The sequence below is a fragment of the Gekko japonicus genome, unplaced genomic scaffold (genome assembly GCF_001447785.1).
Source record: "Gekko japonicus isolate JY-2015 unplaced genomic scaffold, Gekko_japonicus_V1.1 scaffold232, whole genome shotgun sequence".
Classification (NCBI taxonomy): Eukaryota; Metazoa; Chordata; class Lepidosauria; order Squamata; family Gekkonidae; genus Gekko; species Gekko japonicus.
The window spans coordinates 654,754-675,570 of NW_015162481.1; the positions used below are offsets into that span (position 1 = coordinate 654,754).

At 42.5% G+C, this 20,817-nt stretch overlaps 1 protein-coding gene across 1 annotated transcript in view; it reads right to left on the reverse strand.

Moving 5' to 3' along the window:
- VPS13B (vacuolar protein sorting 13 homolog B (yeast)) overlaps positions 1–20,817 on the reverse strand; it is a 512,836-nt gene that overhangs the window by 284,774 nt on the left and 207,245 nt on the right. The window contains exons 21-22 of the mRNA XM_015405853.1: positions 15,442–15,583; positions 3,904–4,034 (exon numbers count right to left, since the gene is read on the reverse strand). Of these exons, the coding sequence (XP_015261339.1) occupies positions 3,904–4,034; positions 15,442–15,583 (273 nt within the window). The remainder of the gene's footprint in view (positions 1–3,903; positions 4,035–15,441; positions 15,584–20,817) is intronic.

Consider the following 20,817-nt stretch of genomic DNA (forward strand, 5'->3'; position numbering starts at 1 on the left):
GGGGAGAATGCAAGGAAGAATCAAAGAAAGGGACCAAAAGGTGAAGCAACAAGTAACCTTTTGTGCACACAGGTTTGTGTTCTTGGATCCTAGATGCCTGCTTAGTTCATGCATTCATACTTGAAGAGTCACAAGCAGGAGAGAACAGGAATCTAAATCCTATAAAAACAGGAAGCAAGAAGACCAACAAATGCAAGATGCAAGCAAGAGAACGCTTAAGATTTGTTGAAGGGTACCAGGATAGCCAGTTACAACATCTGAACAAAGTGTATTTATCTGAAACTTATTTGGTTGGTGCGCAATGTATTATTACTCATGATTTACTCATTTGGTTGAAATATGGATGTCTTGTTATTCTTGTTGAAACTAAGCATTAACAACCAATTAAAAATAATTGTGTTTATGTTTCTTCATGATTTTTAGCAACTATTAGTACCAGGAACACATGAAAAGTGAATGCTTCCCTCCCCCGCATTACAGTTGCCAAAAGGCACTTTGCAAAGCTTACACTGAACCCTTCAACGACTACAGAAGGGAAAAGAAAAGTCTTTTACACTTTAGTATGGAAGTGTTTTTCATTGACATCATAACAGCTTACAGAAAACCCCGTTAACTGAGCTGTTATGCACAATACTATTATGAGCAAAAGGGGTCAAGGCTAAGTAAATATCATCCTTAGTTCCAAAAATACACTTTCCAGGTGTTTTTGTTCTAAACACAAACTTCAAATAAAAAGAGTTAATCCTTTCATGATTTTGAGTTATGAAGAAGATCTGATTTATCTCTTGACAACTCAGGATTTTTTAAGGCTACATTTGTCCTCCAAAGATATCTATGTCCTGTCAGTCACCATAACCAAACACTTGTGCCAAAGTAGATTTTAGAGACTTTAGACCAGTTATAGAACTTTCTATGAGACCTGCATACATCTCACTGACTACAATGGACAGACAAAGCTTTTAAGTAGTTTCAGGTTTGCATTTCTATATTTAGGAACCGACAATAGAACTTGAAGAATGTTATGCCCATTTTTGAAATAGAATGCATGTTATATAAAGGGATGGTGGAGATGTGATACTGGCTGCCCGGCAAGAACAGCAAACTGGAGATAGCTATGAAAATATAGATATTCTCCCTACAGCTGCCCCCCCCCCACTTTAGCCTCAGCAAAAAACCCATTCAACAGAGGTTATGCAGCGTAGTAGTATCAGTGGGAACTATAACTGCAGTTAAAGCTAATCAGAGGCCCCGGTCACATGGAGAATTAGGTAAGCGGAGGGGACGGATTAAGGGCGGATCAAACCGGCGCGATCAGATGCCAACATCTGGCAAGCGTTGCGCACCCACCCCTAACCCATCGCATCCGGCTGAAAATGCGGATCGAAAAGGTACTAGGGAAAATGGAGTACCTACTGGAAGATCCACAACAACGGCGGCCATGGGATCGCGGACACGCCGGCAGCCCGTAGCATCCTGCAGCCGTCCGCGACCCGCGCATGCGCACTAACGCGGGACCACCGTGTTGCCTCGCTGGGACTACGCCGTTGCCTCCCCAGTGTGATCACGTGCCGACAGAGGGAAAATGGAGCTGTGGGGGAGCGTAAGATCGTGCTCCCGTGCTTCTTTTAGCTCCGCCTCTAAAATGTCTCCCTTCCAGTGTGAATTTTCCCGCTCATATGACCGGGGCCAGAGTCTCCCTTAAGCCAGCATCCAAAATCATCTTTTAAAGGGGGTCTCAGAAACCCAGTTATGCTGAACTATGGTTAACACCTTTCTTGATTGATTCAGGTGGGTAGTTGTGTTGGTCTGAAACAACAGAACAAAGTTTGAGTCCAGTGGCACTTTTAAGAGCACCTTTAACTTTGTTGGTCTTAAAGGTGTCACTGGACTCAAACTATGTTCTACCTTTGTTGATTAATAGCTTAACTGTCATTAAATTCCCTAATCTGGCTAGACAAACACTGACCCTAGGGAGCCTGTGTTGCATCCTTTCACACTGTGCAAATACCATTATGCGACACCCCTGGCATGATGACATCACTTCCAGGTGATGTCATCACATTGGGGACATCACACAATGTCCCCACTCACCCTGGAATACCCCCCAATCCCTCCATAAGAGCAACGAGGGGAGCTGGCAACTCTACTGCCACTCCTAGTATGAGTCTATATGGGATCTGTGGCTTGCATAGCAGCATTTATATTTATATTTATTTATTAATTCGATTTCTATACCGCTCAATCCCGGAGGCTCTGAGCGGTTTACATAGGCATATTATACTTCCTAGCTAGGGCCACAATGTATATATGGGGGAGGTGAGTGCCTACCAGGCACCCTGCCGGCTTGTCATTTAGTAGTTGTTCCCTCTCTGGAAGATATTCACTCCACTTCTGCTCCTTCACAGGTTTTTTGGTGGCCATTCCAGTCCTAAAGACAGTGTCTCAGATGAATTGAAAAATGTTCGAGTCCAGTGTTTTATTCAAGGTATTAGGCTTCGTGTGCATGCACAATTCCTCAAATACAGTGAAACAAAGCTTCTTCAACCAGTACATATTGGGGGGGGGACAGGTTAGTTGCCAGGGAGGGCTACTTAGAGTCAAAATGCATAACTAACTGGGCAATTATAGCTGCGATTGGATTAAGGTGTTTGGAAGATCTGTGAATAGCAGTAAATTAGCATACAAATACAAGAGTTAACAAAGATGTGAGAACTGGGTATAAGCGAGAACTGAGAGACTTAGCATGTGATCAAATACCACATCAAAGTCCTCTTTCTTATATTCACCTCTTCCATTTTTAGACCTAAAAGTAGTATTTCTGGTTCCTTCTTAAAAGTACATTTCAGAATTTTCTCCATTTCATTATGAACCTCTGTCCAAAATTTTTCTGCTTTCTCACACATCCACCACATATGATAAAAAGAACCTTCAATTTTCTTACACTTCCAGCATTTGTTAGACATGTTACAGCTAATATTTGCTATCTTTTTGGCGTCATGTACCATTTATACATCATTTTATAGCAATTTTCTTTCAAATTATTACATGTTGAAATTTTCATTGCATTTTCCCACAAAAATTCCCAAGATGACATAGTTATTTCTTTGTTCATATTAACTGCCCACTTTATCATTTGTTCCTTTACCGTTTCATCTTCAGTATACCATTTTAACAATACTTTATAAATTTTAGAAATCATTTTTTTACCTTTTTCCAACCACAGACATTCAATTTCATTATTTTTTGCCCTAAACCCATACTCTTTTTTATCTGTTCTATATGGCCAGAATGACTTATGCCCAATGTTGGAAACAAGAAAAGACTCCAGAGATTTGGGAATGGATAAAAAAAGTTACTTTTAATGGTAGAAATGGACAAATTGACAAGAAAACTTAACAACCAAGAGGCCGAAAATTTTTTCGAGGACTGGAAAGACTTCAAGGAGTACTTGGAAAAGTACTGGGATCTGAAGAATACATTGTTTTTGTTTTGATAATTATTAAGAAAAAAAAAACTCTGAAGTAGCCGTTATATAGTGAAAACAGTTTAAAAGAAGGTTACCTGGTAATGTTAATTTTAAGAAGATGTAATAAGACAATGAAATATAAAATATGGTAAGGGGGTGGAAGCACTGCGGGAAGCAAAGGAGGGAGGGGAAAGGGGAAAAGGGGATAAAAGTATTGAATATGCTATTATGTTGGAATGATATTATATCCTGATAATAATTTTTTTCAAAAAACAGAGAGAGAGTGAGAGAGACTTAGCATGTGTAGATGCACACTCCTTCAGATACATTGAAACAGATTTCTTCAAACATTACACATAGGTGGGAGGGGGTAGTTGCCAGGAAGGGAAAGTAAGGGAAAGTAAGTCAATGCACTTATCAAATGTTGGACATCTTACCTGAAGTGTAAGGCGCTTGACTGCATTCCACACTACTCCAATAAATTCTTTCATTCTTTCCTCAGGACTTTTGCTGCAGCTTTCAGAAGAGCTCAGCATAGCTTTCACTGGAACTGATAAAGGCCGAGATTCTTCAAAACAAAACAAAACAAAACAAAACAATGGTAAACAGCCTTTTTGAATGCTTCATACTTAGTCTAAGGGCACTGTGGAGAAACACCATTTTATGTATATGTTTAAGTTGGTGTGGGCCAGATAGGAGGGGACCATCAAACCTGAGGTAGGCCTTGGCCTAGTCTCCTCCTCATTCCTCCCCCCTCCTGTCTCCAACCAGTAGTCTGAGGGCAGCTCCCTAGAGAGGACAGGAAGTCCATCAAGGTTGTGAGGAGATCTGCCCCAGAATGCTGCAAGAGGGAGAGCCACTTCCTGGGCGGGAAGGGCTGTTTGATATAGTGGAGCTTTTGGGCGGGAAGCCAGTCTATCAGAATTAGGTCAGTCTGTCAGAAGTCTGGAGCCAGTCAGGCTGTTGGCTGGAGTCTGCAGGAGGCAGAGGCCATGTTGGGAGTTGTGCTAATCTAACCTTCTCCAGTGAAAGCAAGTCATGTGCCTGCCCTGCAGACCATCTAGACAGGGTACGTGTAGAGAACGAAGAGATGGAGCAATTTTGTCACCATTATTTTGATTCTTCAGTTCACTGTTAATATGCCTGTATATAGTTGAGTGGTTTCAAAATAAATCCTATGCAGAACTCTGTACTGTATAGTTCCCCCAGCCGCTTGGACACGCTAGGAGTGGGTTGGGGACTAAACGGCCAGTTGCCAAATCTCCAGGGGAGCCCTGAAGATTGCCAGGAAGCGCCAAGGTGGGTTCCTAGCGACATCAGAGGGAAGTTAGGAGGCTGTCCCGCCTAACCAGAGCCCAAGACAGGGACAGTGGTGGCAGCAAAACCCGGAGGCAGTGGTGAAAAACTGCCCCTTCAGTGCCAGGTCAGGCAAAGGAGGGGTGGGCAGAGCGGGGCCTGCCAGCTGACGCGGGCCCATTCCGCCACAGGCACCAATCAAACTAAAATCAGCTGTGACTAAATCCCAATGAAAACATAAACTTATTGGAGTCAATGATTGAGCAAAACAGAAAATAAATAATTATGATTTTCTAATACTCATTATCTTAGACTTTGATTTACACAGTTGTTTTTACTCAAGGAAATTCTCACAAAACATTCAAAAAATAAAACTCGGACATCGGCTTCAAATTAGTTAGAGAAACTGCATTAGCAGTGGGTATGTCGTTCAATATTTTCAGCAATCAAGTTTACACAAAACTACTAACATAATGCTTAAGCTTATAAAATGGCACCCTTTTCCAGGACAATAATAAATTGACTTTCATACTAATAAACACACAGTTTAAATTAAAACCCTTACAGTTGTGAAGTGCCTTCAACAAATTATGGCAATTTCATGGTGAAAGAGTCAATCCTTTTCTTGTTCTGCATTACTCTGGTCAGTCCTATTTAGATATGGGCAAGCAGTCAAGAGGCCCTAGGTGTCTAGCTAGCTTTGTTATATCGGATCATTTAATTCCTGGCAAGAGGTACACCTCAACATTTTTAGTTCTGTATGAGTAAAGTACAGAAGTAATACTATTTAGTACAACATAACGACTTGCATCTTAAAAGAAAATTATACCATCCATTACGTGCTACATAGATAATTAAATTAGATCAATTACACAAGCCCATTAAAATATCTTACCCAAAGATAAGCAGGTCACAAGCAAGGAACCTCTCCCATGAAGAGGCTCCTTATCAATATTTATAGGTTTTTAAAATAATTTCCTAACAGCTAACTGTCCCACTTGATAAGGACACACATACTTGGCTGACTATCTTATAATTCCAAAGTTCGCATGAAGATATCTATACTTGAATACCTTCTTAAAATATATTAAAACTGTTAGTTCATTCTTGCTACTTTTTATTATAACAAAGTAGATTTTAAAATAACATTACACATTTCTCAAAATATGATTCTCTGTTGGCCCTCAATCAATACACCCTACATTTGAACTGTATCTGAACTGTATGTCCTTGCCATATACATTTCTTGCACATGGACCCCCTAACCCATATTATCCTTTGATATGGGTTAGACCATTTCTAACCTATGAAAGGCCATGTTATTGTGTTATTCCTTTGTTTATACCCCTTACCAAGGCTATCCTGTTCTGGATCTCTAAATTCCCCACTGGGCATATTTAACTGAGAGACTAGCCCAGCTCTGTTTCTGGCTTGCAGAAACATCCTCCATGATCTCTTTGGTGTAGTGGTTAAATGCACGGACTCAAATCTGGGAGAACTGGGTTTGATTCCCCACTCCTCCACTTGCACCTGCTGGATGACCTTGGGCAAGCCATAGTTCTGTCCAAGCTGTTCTCTCAAGGACAGTGCTGGAAAGAGCTCTCTCAGCCTCACCTACCTCAGAGGGTGTCTACTGTGGGGAGGGGAAGGGAAAGGAGTTTGTAAGCCGCTCTGAGACTCCGAGTGAAGGGCAGGGTATAAATCCAATCTCTTCTTCTTCTTTGATCAAGGCCAGCAACTATTCCCATATATTCCTAGTCGTATCAGCGACACTGTACTAGTTATGTCAGTTAGTAGCTGCTATATACAACAGCTGTGCTATTCGACTAGCATGACATTTTCTTCCCTAACAATACGAAAAGCTTCTGACCTCTCCAACCACATCTCATCTTCTTGCTCCTATTTTTCATTTACTTTTTCCAAATAAGGAAAAGGGAGGAGCTTGCTAGCTGGCTAGCAAAATATGGCTGAATTTGCTCACAGGTACTTAAGGCTGGGGGTACCCAGAAAGTTTAAGCTCTTAGTTTGAAAGTTGTAACCTAGATCAGGAGCCCCCATTTTTAAAGAAGTATTGTAAGCTGCTTTGAATCCCTACCAGGGAGAAAAGTAGACTATAAATAATGAAATAAATAAAATCTTCCTGACATCTCATTTCTTTTATCGAAAAAACTGTTTCACCCTTCTGTCAGTAAAGGCACCTTCTCCTCCTCTAAACCCCTACATCAAAATCCACTTCTGCAAAGTGGACCTTCCTGACCCACAAGATGCAGTGCAAATACCACTCAAGGGACCTTTTAACCAGCAGAAGACCACAAAAGTGTGTATTCTGTTCCTTCCTCTTGCTTCTTCAGTTAAGCCCATTAACATCAGTGTTAAATCGCAGTTAAAAACTAAACAGGGTTCCCTCTAGTCATCAACATAAGAAAAGAAAATGTAGTTGATTTCAGTTTACCCCAGATTGATTTTTGTGATGCTTACTAATGAATATATACACACACACAAACACACACACTGTACACCACCACATATATGGCAAACATACATATAAACAAAGCTTGAGTCCAGTGGCACCTCTTAAGACCAAGAAAGTTTTATTCAAGGTATGAGCTTTTGTGTGCATGCACACTTCCTCAGATACATTAAAATGGCATATATAGGTAGAGGGTGAACAGCAAATCGGCATACAACATAATGAAGATAGCTTAACAGATGCGAGAACCAAACAGGAATAACAAGCTAAATTTATATGGTCACCATTTGTTTGGATTTAATTCCTGAGGAGGGGGGAAGCAAATAAATATGTCAAAATTGGAGACTGATGTGTAAATGTATCCTTCTTAATTGTGGGATGCTAAGAGTAATTAACTGAGGCCTCATTGTTACACTCCATACATCTCCTCTCAAGCATGGAGGTAACTAACTATTCTTTCAGGTGGAGTGTTATGTTTCCTCTGTCACCAGACTAGAGAAATGCATTTTAATCTACCATTCTAAATGACATTACATTCTAATATTCATTGCATTACATTACAATCACTATTCCAATGTACTATTCCAAATAAGAAATGCACTAAAATAAAGAGGATATATAGCCCTTCTTTGTGAGAACACAGATGTAAGGACTGAATGAGTTTAGCACATATAGTGAGATAAGAAACCAATATCCCTGTTAAGTGCTGGGGAGATTGTTCTGAGTGTTGTAATAATTTGTAATTCAGGAATTTCTCTTTTCATCCTGTTCCTGAAGTTCCTTTGCAATAAAACAGCTACTTTGAGGTCACCCACTGAATGCCCTGGAAGGTTGAAGTGTTCTCCTACAGGTTTCTCAGTCTCTCCTAAGTCCTACAGGTTTGTGTTAATGTATCCTTTGGCATAAGGTTTGACCTGTTTGCTTATGTAGAGAACCAAAGGGCATTGTTGGCATTTAATGGCATATACAGTGTTAGAAGATGAGCATGTGAATGGTATTATACCTGTTAAGCTCCCTCCCCTCCCCAAACTCCACCCCCTTCAGGCTACACCACAAAAAATCTCCAGTATTTTCAATCCCAGAGTTGGTAACCCTAGTTGTAAACATTCCTCAATGTCAGTCCCTCAGCTATATGTAGGAACCAGAGTACACGTTCTCTGATGAGGTTTTAAATTCTTATCAAGGTTTGATAATTTGGGACGTAGGAATGTATTGAAGGTGCTTATCTCCAATATCTCTGTCACATCTGGGGGTGCCCCCTAGCTTTGGAGGGCCGTTTGCCGTGGTTGCTGAGGGTATTGGAGGGAAGCAAGAGCCTCAGATATGGAAGAATAGGGGAGTTCCGTCACTCTCCTCCATCCTTTCCTCGGGGTCGACAGCCGCCTCTGGTTCTCTCTCACTGGCCGAGCCAGTCACCTCTGAAATCCTCCTCAACTCTCTTGGCTTCCCTCCTTTTATCCTCCTCCAGTCCCTAGGTAATCCCTCCCCTTTCCTTTCCCAGTCTTGGATTGTGCTCTTCCCCTGTCCTTCACCTTTCCTGTCACCCCTATTGTGTGGTTCTCGCTTAGTCCTGCCCTCCTGCAATTCCTCCGTGATCCCGCCCTGAGTCAGGGAGCCCAGGGGAGTGGCCGCTTCCGGTTAGCCCAAGGAGCCCGCCGCTGCCTGCAGCGTCTCCGCACCCGCTCCCTTTGGTAAGCCTAGTCTCCTCCCGTCGCCTCTCACTTGGGGCCGTGCACGTCCTCCTGGCCTTGGAGGCTGCGGAGAGGAGTCTGTCTTTGTCCTTCCCCCTGTCGTCGTTCTCTGAGAAGGGAGGGGGGAGGGCCCTCCAAGGACTCCTGTCTGCCCGCCGGATCTCCAGCCCAACTGCTGGTTGCCATGACCCTCTTTGTCCCCCGAACCTCCCTCCCAGGGAGCCTCGCCCTCCGGGACGTACTGACAGTCTGGCGCGGGCTAGGGTTTCATGGGAGATAAGTATTTTCCATGTTGCTTATTCTGTATTGATTGTAGATGGCTGTGACGGATTACACATAAAAGCAGGCTTTTTAAAATGCTGCTTGTGTCAGAGAGTCAGGGAGTTCATGAGTTAATCTTTCCTGGAGAGAACAGCTTATGTGGTTGGCTGCTCTACTCACTCTCTGATTGGCCAACATCAGCTGAAAGAGGAAATAAAACTGCTGATCTGGAGGGAAAAGAGGTCTTTTGCAATTTGGTCTTTCGCTGTTTGGTCTTTGTTTGCAATCTAACATCTCGATCAATAGCCAAAAGGATTTGGCTTCTGGGGGAAGAGACATTTGGGAGTCAGTGTTTTCTGGTGGGGAATAGTCAGAAAAGTAGTTCTACAGAGAGAAGAGACACGCCATTGTCTTAAATATATTAAAGTTGCTCTGAGGGAGAATTTAGATTCTCAGTCAGGAAAGCTACAGAACAGCCTTATACAAAGGATACTGGAGGATTTGGCAGAACTCCCATACAAGCCAAATAGTAAAAGGAGTTATTGCTTCTTAGGGACAAGGAGAATAACTTCCTGCCAGTGAAAGGAGTTGGAAAGGTCTGTGATAAAAGGGAGAAACTTAGACACCTCAGGAGTTAGTGAAAAACTGTAATATCTAAAGGAAAACCTAGAACTCCAAAGGAAGAAATCTAGAAACTTTAAGCAAATGCTGTCCTCCAGAAGAAACATTAATAAGAACTGTGTTAGTGCGGAAATAAACAAAGTACCTCCCAAAGAAAAAAAGTAGAAAACCTTGAAACAAAATTACAAATACATTCTCTTGAATGTTCTAAGAAATCAACTCTGTATATATTAGAAAGTTTTTATCTCAGCAATCTCAAAACCTTGACTACTCCTATTATATATATATATTCTCTGCCTGTTCAATAAAATATTATTTCTGTTTTGAAAGTTACTTTGCCTCAAGTGCTATTTCATAAGGGTTTATAAAACAGGACAGCTCCTGTCTTTCCCTCAAGTTCCTGTACTGGGTCTAAAGCCCAAACCAATATCTAAACAAAGGGTGGGACAGTTTCAAGCTTATATCAATAGAGAAAATATACAAACTACTGTAAGGCAACTCAAACACTGAGGGAAACTGAAGTTTTGGTGGGAAAAATCTGAGAGACAGCTGGGGAGATACAGGGGTCCGTCATAACGACCTAAAAAAATGTAGACACCCAATGAATCAGTGAGTTGATAAAAGTGGTAGTTGGATATTTGTTGAAGGTTACAACATTAAAACTACGATCAGTACTATACCTATTATTTTTCCACATCTGTTATTTCGTATCAAGAATAAAACAGTCAACAGGAAAAGAAAACTTGGCATTTCCAAAAAATATCTTACAACATTCCAAAGCTCTGCTTAGCATTGGGTAATGGAAACATAGGACTGGGGATCATTTTGGAAGGGGCAATTCTTGACCCATGATGACATAACCTTTTGGCTGCTTCCAAACAGAAAAGGGATAAGGGAATGTCAACAGAGAAAAATACTGAGAATTCTGAAAAGGCAGGCCATTTATTTTGAGTGCAAGGGCAAGAGTGGTTTGTGTTTGTAAAACATTGGGCATTCTTCATTTCCTATTTAAAGAAACTTTTCCCACCCTTTATTTCTGACAAATTCAGCTGCCATTGTTAGCAGTCATACCCCTCCTCCTGCAGGAATAGTTTAGCACACAGAGAGAAAGAGGCAAATGTTCTTCATATAATATCACCTCAAAAATCATAAGTATAGGACATTGTCTGACCCAAACTGAAACAAAAAATGGATACCTGCAAGAGTCAAGCCAGAGACAAGCCTTGGAAAAATTCTGAAGGTGAATCAGAGTGGGTGGCTAACGACCCTCTCCCACCCTAAGGAGATGCATAATTTAGGAACAATGAGTCTCCCCAGAAACTACTATCTCACATTATACTAATCCTGGCAACTGTCCAGCCACTTCCCCCTTACCCATTTACCCTAATTTAGCAATACTTAACCCTATTCACAAACCTGATTGCTTTTCCCGTCCTGTAATCATTGGGTCCACAAGACACATTTACACCTTTAGCACACCTCAGGAAATCCAATCAAACTTCTCCTACATCATTGTTTACCCACCAAAAAACTCATCAAGGTATTATTTTTGGAACAAGCACATCAGCATAAGCCTCAGGGAACATTCTTCCTATAACGGCAGCACTCTGCTCCATGACAGTGTGTGTGTGTTCTGGGCACCATATATCACATCCCTGCTTGTGTGTGGGTCTTCTCCTCTCTGTGAAATGCTGGTCATTTTGCTGCTGCCTCCGCAGACCTCGCTCTTCAAGACTGGTAACTATCACCTTCCCTGAATTGCTTTCTCCCTCTCCTCCCTTTATTTTCCTCTTAGCTAGCTTGTGTGTGCTTCAAGTGTGTTTTGTGTGTTTGTGTGTTATTTGTTCTCTGATATTTCTTTTAATAAAAAGCCTTACCAATTGAACATCTGACTGGTTCATTTCAAGAGTTCTCTAAGGGAATAATCCCCATAAACATTGGTGGAGATCCCAGTTACCCCTCTCGCTTGTCTCCTTTAAGCTAATTTCCCTCAATTAATTAGGAGACCTCCTCTTTGGGTAATACCATTAGCTCCTAAAATGCTCCAACCAGAGAGCAGTCAAATTTCTAGTAAATCTGATAGATAGCAACAGAAGTTTAATTAACAAGGTAAAGAATCTGATGCAATCATTGTCAAACCAAACCATGAATGAATCAGACTTACTATGTTATTTATTAACTGAAAGTTCCACCCTTGTGGAATTACTTTACAGCATAACTAAATGCCTTGTTAATGCACACACACACACACCACACACACAAGATTTGGGTTGAGTTGGTAAGAAAAATTATATTATTATAATGGAGAGATTTTTACATATATCAATGATCAGAAAATTTTCCTCCATAATGAAATAACATTAATTTCACTAAATAATTAGCAACTGGCTATCAATATCTATGGTTCATTTAAGAGACACAGTGTTGTTTCAGAAGACCAGACAGCAAATTAGACTGACTTGCTGCAGCATTTTCTCTTCCTTATTCAATTAAAAATGATCAACTTTAAGTTGTGGCAACAGTGCACAGAATTTGGAGCTGGGGCAAAATTCTATCGCCCACATTTGTGCATCCATCAGTACATCGGTGCCCAAGGGTCTTTCTTGGGACAGGAAGGAGATGAAGCTGCTGTCTGCCACTTGAGCAGTACCTTCAGTGGCAGGACAGGCTGCACTGGAAAACTCTCCCATTTTAAGGAGAATTACATGGATTTCAGTAATGTCAATGCAGGTCCATAATGTGAGTTTCTGGACCATACATAATGTGTGCTCCTGGACAGGTGTCTTTTTGTAGAAAAAGAGCTGCCGGAGCTCATTAGCATAACTCATTAGCATATGCCACCCCCCCTGATATCACCAGAAGTGTGTCATAAGGCCACACCTCATCACATGCAACCCAGACCCCGACCTAAGCTTCACATGAAAACAAATCACCACCATGTTGCCCCAGGGTTGCTTTCTGGCACTGTGCATGATGTATCATAGAGCATTCACTGTACAGCAGATTGAGAGCCAGGGTGGTGTAGCGATTAAGAGTGTCGGAATAGTATGTGAGAGACCTGGGTTCAAATCCCCACTTGTGACATGAAAACTCACTGGGGGCTCTTGGCCAAGTCACACTCTCTCAGTCTAACCTGCCTCACGGGGTTGATGTCAGGATAAAATGGAGAGAGAATGATGCAATCTGCCTTGGGTCCAGTGTTCCCTCTAAGTTGTGTGCATGAGCAGCCGCTCATTAACCCAGGAAGCCTCACTCAACAGCAGTCTGGAGCCTGGCAGGGTCTTGCACCGCCCATTGCCCACTTTAAGACTACAGCAGTTATATTATGTGTGAACTGCTTCGCTCAGTAGCAGAAAAGAATTAGAGGGAACATTGCTTTCTCCGCCCCCATCTATTCCAGTGATTGTAGGAATGTGCTATAACGACTTGGGATCCCACACACTTCTTTGTAGGCAAGTTGCACCTTTGCAGCTCCTGGTTCCAGTGCAAGCCTAAGCAGGTTTACTCAGAAGTAAATGTACAGCATTCAATAAGTGCGGAAAGGCTTGCAGAGTTACTCTCTCCAACCACAAACACTGCAAACCCGCGAAGAATTAAGCTACGCCAACACATGTCCTTCCGTACGGACACGCGAATGCACTGGCGCTGCCATTTGAGTTTTGACAGCAGCAGACAGCAGCAGACGAGCAGCCCCATGGAATTTGTATATGATATCTTCCCCGCTTTCTGCGTGCATCTGGCCCTACTCCGTATAAGAAATGCGTGCCACAAAACCAAAACTTTCTGCTGTTTAAGCGACAACAGGCTACAGCAGTCACGTCTGTCTCCTCCAAAAGCCTCACAGAGCACCACAGCCTCTCGCAGACAACCAGGTCCATGTGGGAGCCAAGAGCGAGCGCGCGTCCCGCCCCCTTTCCTCCGGGCGCGCGTTGCGCTTCCCCTTTAAGAAGCGGTGGTTGAAGTGGGAGTCTCCTGCTTTCACACCTTGGGTGGGAAAGGGAGGTTGGGAAAGCGACGCTTGGAGGGTTGGAAAGTGGGTTTTGTAGACGGGGCAAGGGGGAGACGGTGGCCGTCCGTAGGGGTCACCCGGGAGGATCGCGCTAATCGCTTTGGCTGGCAACGCTGCTCTCGGGGGGGGTCTGTGATCCAGCCCCGGGTAGGCGGGAGTGGGAGGTGTTGGAGGGGGCTGAGGGAAGCCAGAAAGGGAAAGTTGCAGAGGCGGAGATAAAGCACCGCTTTGCTCGCGCTAGGAAAGGTGTCTGAGCCCCGGGAGGGGGAGAAAGGGCTGGAGGATTGGTGTGTGGTGGTGCAACAAGCCCCCGCGTCAGCTGGATCCACGCGGAGCTGAGAGCTTTCTTGGACCAGAGTAGGAAAAAGGAAGGAGGAGGAACTTTTCTGCTGGGAAGGAAAGCAGGACGCAGATCCGCCGACTCTTTTCCGTAGCCCCTGCCGGACCTTCGCAGCGGCAAGGCGATCATCCATGGAAGGGGCACCTTCTCCCACTGCGGGATCCGGACCCTTCTTGATTATGCGAGTCGTGTTCTTCAAGGAGGACAATGACGAGACTTGGGGCTGGTGCTGATGGCAAGAGCTTGAGAGGCTTCGTACTGCCCCCCCTCTTTTTGAGTGCCACTTTTAAAAACTCCAGCTTGCTGGATGAGCTGCCACTTCTGGAATGCTTCCCTGCGGAGCCCCCCCCCTTTCAGCAAGCCTTGAATCTGCACAAACTCAGTTATCGCACCGAGAAACTTAAGGAGCTGCTGCAGCCTTGGCTGGGCTGCGATGATAGCAAGGAGTGCAGCAGGCCTAGAAGAAGGGTAAGGGGGGATGGGGCCTGAAGAAGGCCGACTTACCCTCCTGCTTCATCCTCGTTCTTCAACAGAATGAGGCTCGAGTTAAAGGGTGGCCTGAAGAAGGGGGCGGGGCTTCACCATGTGATCGCCCCCCCAGCGTCTCTGCCGGAGCTACATATCGGGGAGCTCCGGCAAGATGAGACCCCTGCTCCTGGATATGAGATCACAATTTAGCAACAACAGTACAAGCCTTCACTTACTGCTTTTGATTGTATATCTATCCTTCTCTTCCTCTAAAATTGACACGGTAATATTCATTAATTTCATTTCATTTACCATCACAATTAAGACCTAGATGGTAGGTTAGGCAGAAAGGTAGCGACTTGCTCAATGATTCTTCTGACTAGATTTGTACCCACATCTCCCACAACCAAACCAACTATGTCTTAGCACATCTGACTTAACACTGCATCTCAAGACATATAACAGCAGAAAGAAAATGTTCTATTATGTTCATCAGATTAATAGCTATTTTTTGGACCAGCAAACTGTGGCATGACATTATCAAAGAGCTAATGCATTAAAACAAAAAAAGAATTAAATAATTTGATCAACAAAACTTTGTTTAGAAAAGACATCCTAGCCTCCTAGGGGACTAAAGCTGGAATTAAAATTCTGACCGCTGAAATTCTAGAAATTGTAAATGTGAACTGTTCCTCTCTGTCTACTGACACCAGAAATGGGCTCCAACATATTTGTACAGCTGAACCTGCTGGAACATACATGCATTTCAAGAAGCAGAAGTGGGAGAACAGCTAGATGTAAATGTAAAGAGGACCATACCTGTTACTGTTTTTGTTTTGACAGGGCTGCTGGCATATTCTGAGGCCTGATTTGATTGCTGCTTAGCTAAAGGCGTGCTTCCAACTGACACCTCATCCTCTTTCTTCCTAGTTACTGGTGTCCCAAGAGAAACTGATCCAGACTGTCAGAAGAAGAAAAAACACATTATGATGACTAATTCAGAAGCTATGAATAGCATATAGGAAAGGACACTTCATTCCACTAAAACTGTATTACAAGCAGTTACTTCATTACCCTAAGTTTCTAGGAAAAGCTTTGACTTCACAACTAAAAATGTACAGCAGCTATAATGATTCCCCTCTTTCCCAAATTCCTTTTTTCTATTTATTTGACTGGGCAGTCCCTTTTCTTGTTCTTTATTTCGCTGTCTGTTCCACCCAGTTGTTTAAATGTATATGAGATACATGCTGACCCAGCCTATGGAACTGAGGGACCGACTAAAATCCTCTTTTGTCTTTGTCTGAGAATGGCACAGAAGAGGCTTAAGGTTGTGAAGGCTGGAACATTCCCACAAGTTTCGATTTTTCTTCTTAACCACTTGATAGGGATCACACACACACACCCTTTACAATGAGCTACTTCCCTCAGGGAAGGGCTACCTGTCCCACTTCCCTAATTCAGGATCCTCCTTCATCCTCTCACTCTGCTTAACTCCTCTTCATTGTTCTCACTCCACTCTCAATTGGTCACTCTTAACTGCCACACTTAACACTCTCAGCTGCAGCATTCCATTTGAATCCTGTCACTCAGTGTTCTCAGACCAGGCTAAAACATTAACCATTATTCTTTACAGCAGTGTGCTAAATAAAATTAAGTATCTGAATTATTAGATGCTTTTACAGCTGGATTTACCGCATACAATTCTCTTGTACTAATTGTTATTTATAAAAAATATTCTGACACATCACTTCTCAAAAAAAACCTGGTTAAATAATTCAAAGTAATCACAATGATTGAGAAAAGGCAAAGTGCTGGTTCCCAGATCCAGCCGTGTACTTGTGCCACTCCTAGGGCTCTCCACACGGAGCCCTTCTTGAGAAGTAGCAGTTGTAGGGATTGTGGCAGAACGGGCCTGCTCTGGCCTGAAGGTCCTGTTCTACCCAGCCCTCTAAGGTTTTCCCAACATCTGAAGAGGCTTTTCTTTCTCTCCAGCAACCCGCCACCACCACCTGATATTTGTAGGAATTGCTTGCTGGGAGGGTCAGGACTCACAGCTTCCCTTCCAAGTTCTGAGGCCTTGCCTCTGTGTCTCCCGCTGTCCAGCGCCTGGTCACCACAGGGACAGTTTACTGCCTTGTGCACCCCTGGAGGAATAGCCACTTGCCAACTGCCTGCCTTCCTCCTGGCGCGCCTTTTAAAATAGTGTGTTCAAGACGGTGGAGGTCTATGTGGTACAGAGAACCACTACCAGCATTCAAATTTTGTATTTATTAAAAAGAAAATGTTCACAAGCATACTTCTAGCACAGCACCAGATTGAGCAAGGAACTCAAAACGAATTGGTAAAACACAATTCTTCTGTCCATCTCTCTATACATGCCTTATCAGATGTTAAAATATAGGCAAGGCTCCTTAGCTTAGGAAGTTAGAGATCTTTACAGAGTTTCATTACCATCAACTCCTTAAACAAACACACTGCTAATGGCCACCTCCTCCAGACCTCAGTTAAGAGTTCTGTCTGCTCTGATGTACTCAGCACAAAAGAGCCTTACTCCTTCCTCACCTGGGTTTTATCACCTCTCTTTTCCCCACCCACTGACCAGGTCAGACCAACTCAGAGAAGCTTTTCCTAAAGTCTCCAGAATTTCCTTTCTTATGTGTCTCTAGTATTTAACACCTCCAAATCTCTGTTCCCTGCTTGAAGGGGGGGGTAGCTTGACCATACCATTGTCTAGACCTATTAGTATTTGTATGAAGGTGGGCTAAGGTAAGTCTAGAAAGCAATTGAACTGACTCCCCTCTCCCTCCCTGTTCTCTCCCCAAGGGGGGGGGGGACTTTTCAAACTTTGAGTGAAGGTGTTGCTCATTTCAAACCTCTAAAGAAAAAAATGCATTGTTTCAAGGGGGGGGGAATAGGACAGGAAATTTGTATATGGCCCTGCCCCAAACAGCTGGTTTACACTTTTGGCAAAATTCTAGCAGGGTTCTGTGCGTGCAGCTTTGGAAGCTGGATGAGAGGAACTGCATACTTTATACCGAACTGTTTGTGAAGTTTTGTCATATAAGTAGGCATATGTACAGCATTTGGGATACAGATCAGAGAAAACAAAATAAAATATCAGAAACTTCTTTTCCCTCTCAGAAAAACAAAGGGCATTTTCAGCATGTGTGAAGGATGTTTCCTAACACATACATGTCCAAGGGACATGGGTGTACAGAAACTCTGAATCTACTACAGACAGTGAATCATGGCAAAGGAATCTTTAGATAACTGTATCTAGTATAAGGCTTATATAACAAAGGATGCTGATTGTTATATTTAACACATTAGTTACTTTTCAGCTTTAAAAGTTCTCATCACCCCTTGACAAGTAATAATGCAGTCATATTTAAAGGAATATCCCAGTATTGCAATTCTTCAATTCCGCAGGGCCTGAAAGATGGAGCTGTTCCACCAGGTCTTTGGTTGAGGCAACAGACTCCCAAATATAGTCTCCCTGAGATTGCTGTCACCTGCCCACCTACTGAGCCTGTTCGCGGGGAGGGCAGGGTATAAATCGAATGAATAAATACAAATAAATAAATTAAATAAATACTGACAACTGGCCTTTATTTCACCTGTACCATCGGGCCAGAATTTTTATAGCCAACTGTCTTCTGTTTCAAGTTGTACCCATTGTTTTAAAATGTTTATATTGTGTTTTAAACTGCAATTGTATTTATTATAATGATGCTACCCATCCTGAGCCCGTCCGCGGGATGGGTGGGATATAAATAAATAAATAAATAAATAAGGATTACTATTAAAACATAAAGATAAAAAGCACCTGAGTTAGGGAATTCTGAGTGTCTCTGTAATTACTGCTGTATTGGATTTGCAGCATCACCCAGAAAGATGGGAAGTAACAAACCTCTTGCTGGGAAACAAGTCGAGCAGGGTAAAGTGTTTTTAAAATTCTCCCAATCAAAAACAGAACAAAGTTAAATAGAGCAAGACGGTAAGAAAACATATCAAACAGAATGAAGACCAGATGCTAAACACCTTCCATATCCTAATATGGTCTTCATAAAATACATTTAAACTCACCTCTCCCCCCTCAGAAAACCCAAAATCTGCTGGGGAAACAGCATTTTAAAAAAATTCTTACATATTTCAGGGAAAGAAAAAATTAGTCTTGAAGATGCCTCAAAAATATACAGAGACTATGCAGGCTGGCAGCAGATCACTCTTAGTTCAGGCTCCTAGCTCACCACTCCCTATTAAGACTAAGGTTCTCAACCCGCCAGGATGATTTGGCAAGGAGCAGAAGTGTGCTTTGGGTGATGTCTAGAGCATCCCACCACAATGTCATGATTTCATTTCTGTGTGTTGCTAGAAGTGACATATGCCAGTACAATGTCCGAGTACATCCTCATTTCCCCTGTTTTTCTCCCACCGGTCTTTGAGGTGCTGGGGGTAGGAGGGAGATTCACTGGGAGGTCTCTTGATGGCAGGAAAAGTGCCCCTCCCCATTTGCACACTTCACTTGTTTTACTTTGCCTTTGAGAGTATTTAAGATTTAGAGTTGGGATAACTGCGACACTCATGTGCATCAGCCTTAGTGACAAAGAAGGGGCTTTAATTGGGTGCAGATCCAGTGTTGTCCTGGTGGTGGCATACGTTGCAGCAAAGTACAAAAACTATGAAGACTGAGGGAAGTGCCACATAGTGGCAAATAGATTGCACCATGATCCTGGAACTAAGTGGCCTTGGGTGACCCACCCTCTCTTGGCCTCATTTCCCCATCTGCAGAAGAGCCTTAACTCCTACGATACTGAAGGCACTCACAAGAAAAAATGCTGCAGTCATTATTTGCTTTGAGATCATTCCTTACTTTGGAATCCAATGAACCATGCGGCTACCCAAAACAGCTGAGAAACTGAAAGCCTACAAAAAACCAAAACAAAGCCCAAAAACAGATTCTCTAGAAAGTTATGCCACAAAGTTCCAGACAGCCTTAGAAATTTTGAGATAGCATTACTCAATCCAGTTACATGTCAGTTCCACTGAAACATATCACTGCTGCTGTGACAAATAGTCCTATGTCAGCGACTGGCTCCCAGTACCACAGCTAGAGGATTAGACTAGGGATAGAGTGGATTAGGTGATCCTTTCTGCAGGCAGCTGAAGTTGGCTCCCACTCCTGATGCCAGTGCACAGCAGCAACGTGCAAGACTAAGATTCTAATGATTTAAAATGTAATTTTAATTCTGAGAAAACTTGTGTGCCTGAACATTGTTACGGGCTGGAAGGGAGGGAGGGAATACAAAAATGTATTGTTAAAAAAACAAGGCATACTCTTATTCCAACTAGTAAGTATGCTACAGAGAATGATAGATGTCCAATTGCCAAGAGCGTTTCTAAGAAAAAAAATACAAAGGATGAAAATCCGAAAAAATGCTCTGAAACTAAGTTCAATGCGAAATATAGCTCAAAGAAATAATGTCTACATCGGTACGCTGCAGAGAAGGATCAATGTTGCATGCTATTCTATTTGAAATGACGGTGAAACAAAGATTATCACAGCCAAAGAAAGCTGGAAAAAATTACGGCTATATATTGAGTGCTGATCTGGACAATGAAACAGCTGTTTCATCTTTGCTCACTGAACTCAGGCTTGAAGTTGATGCTGATGACACCCAATACAATTTTGCCAGCTTTCAGGCATTGCTGGCTGTTACTATAAAGTAAATGAAAGATCAATCTTAAACTGGATGGAAAATGATCAAGATGTTGGGTTTTAGCCACAAACCAAGCAAGGAAATTGCAGCTGGAAAAATAGCAAATGACAACTGCTCCACAGCTGGAGAAGATGAGAACAACTCTGGAGGAAGCGATACACTGATTTGTTATTGCTGTCATTCAGGCACAGCCATTTTAACATTATATATAAACCTTTTAGCAAATAACAGAAAACTGATCAATAGACATTCATCATCATTTCTTCTGAGCGATGCATTTGGGGGATTCCTGGCACAATGTTTTTAAAAGGGAAGTGCAAGGGACACCCACACCAGCCTATAAAATTATTAAGTAAAAAAGTGAACTACTACTGAAATCTATCTACCTACATTCCTTGATTTCCAGTACAAAGTAAGACTGAATCTCAGTTTGGCATTATTTCTTTTTTTGTATGCTGATGTTGCTGTAAGACTA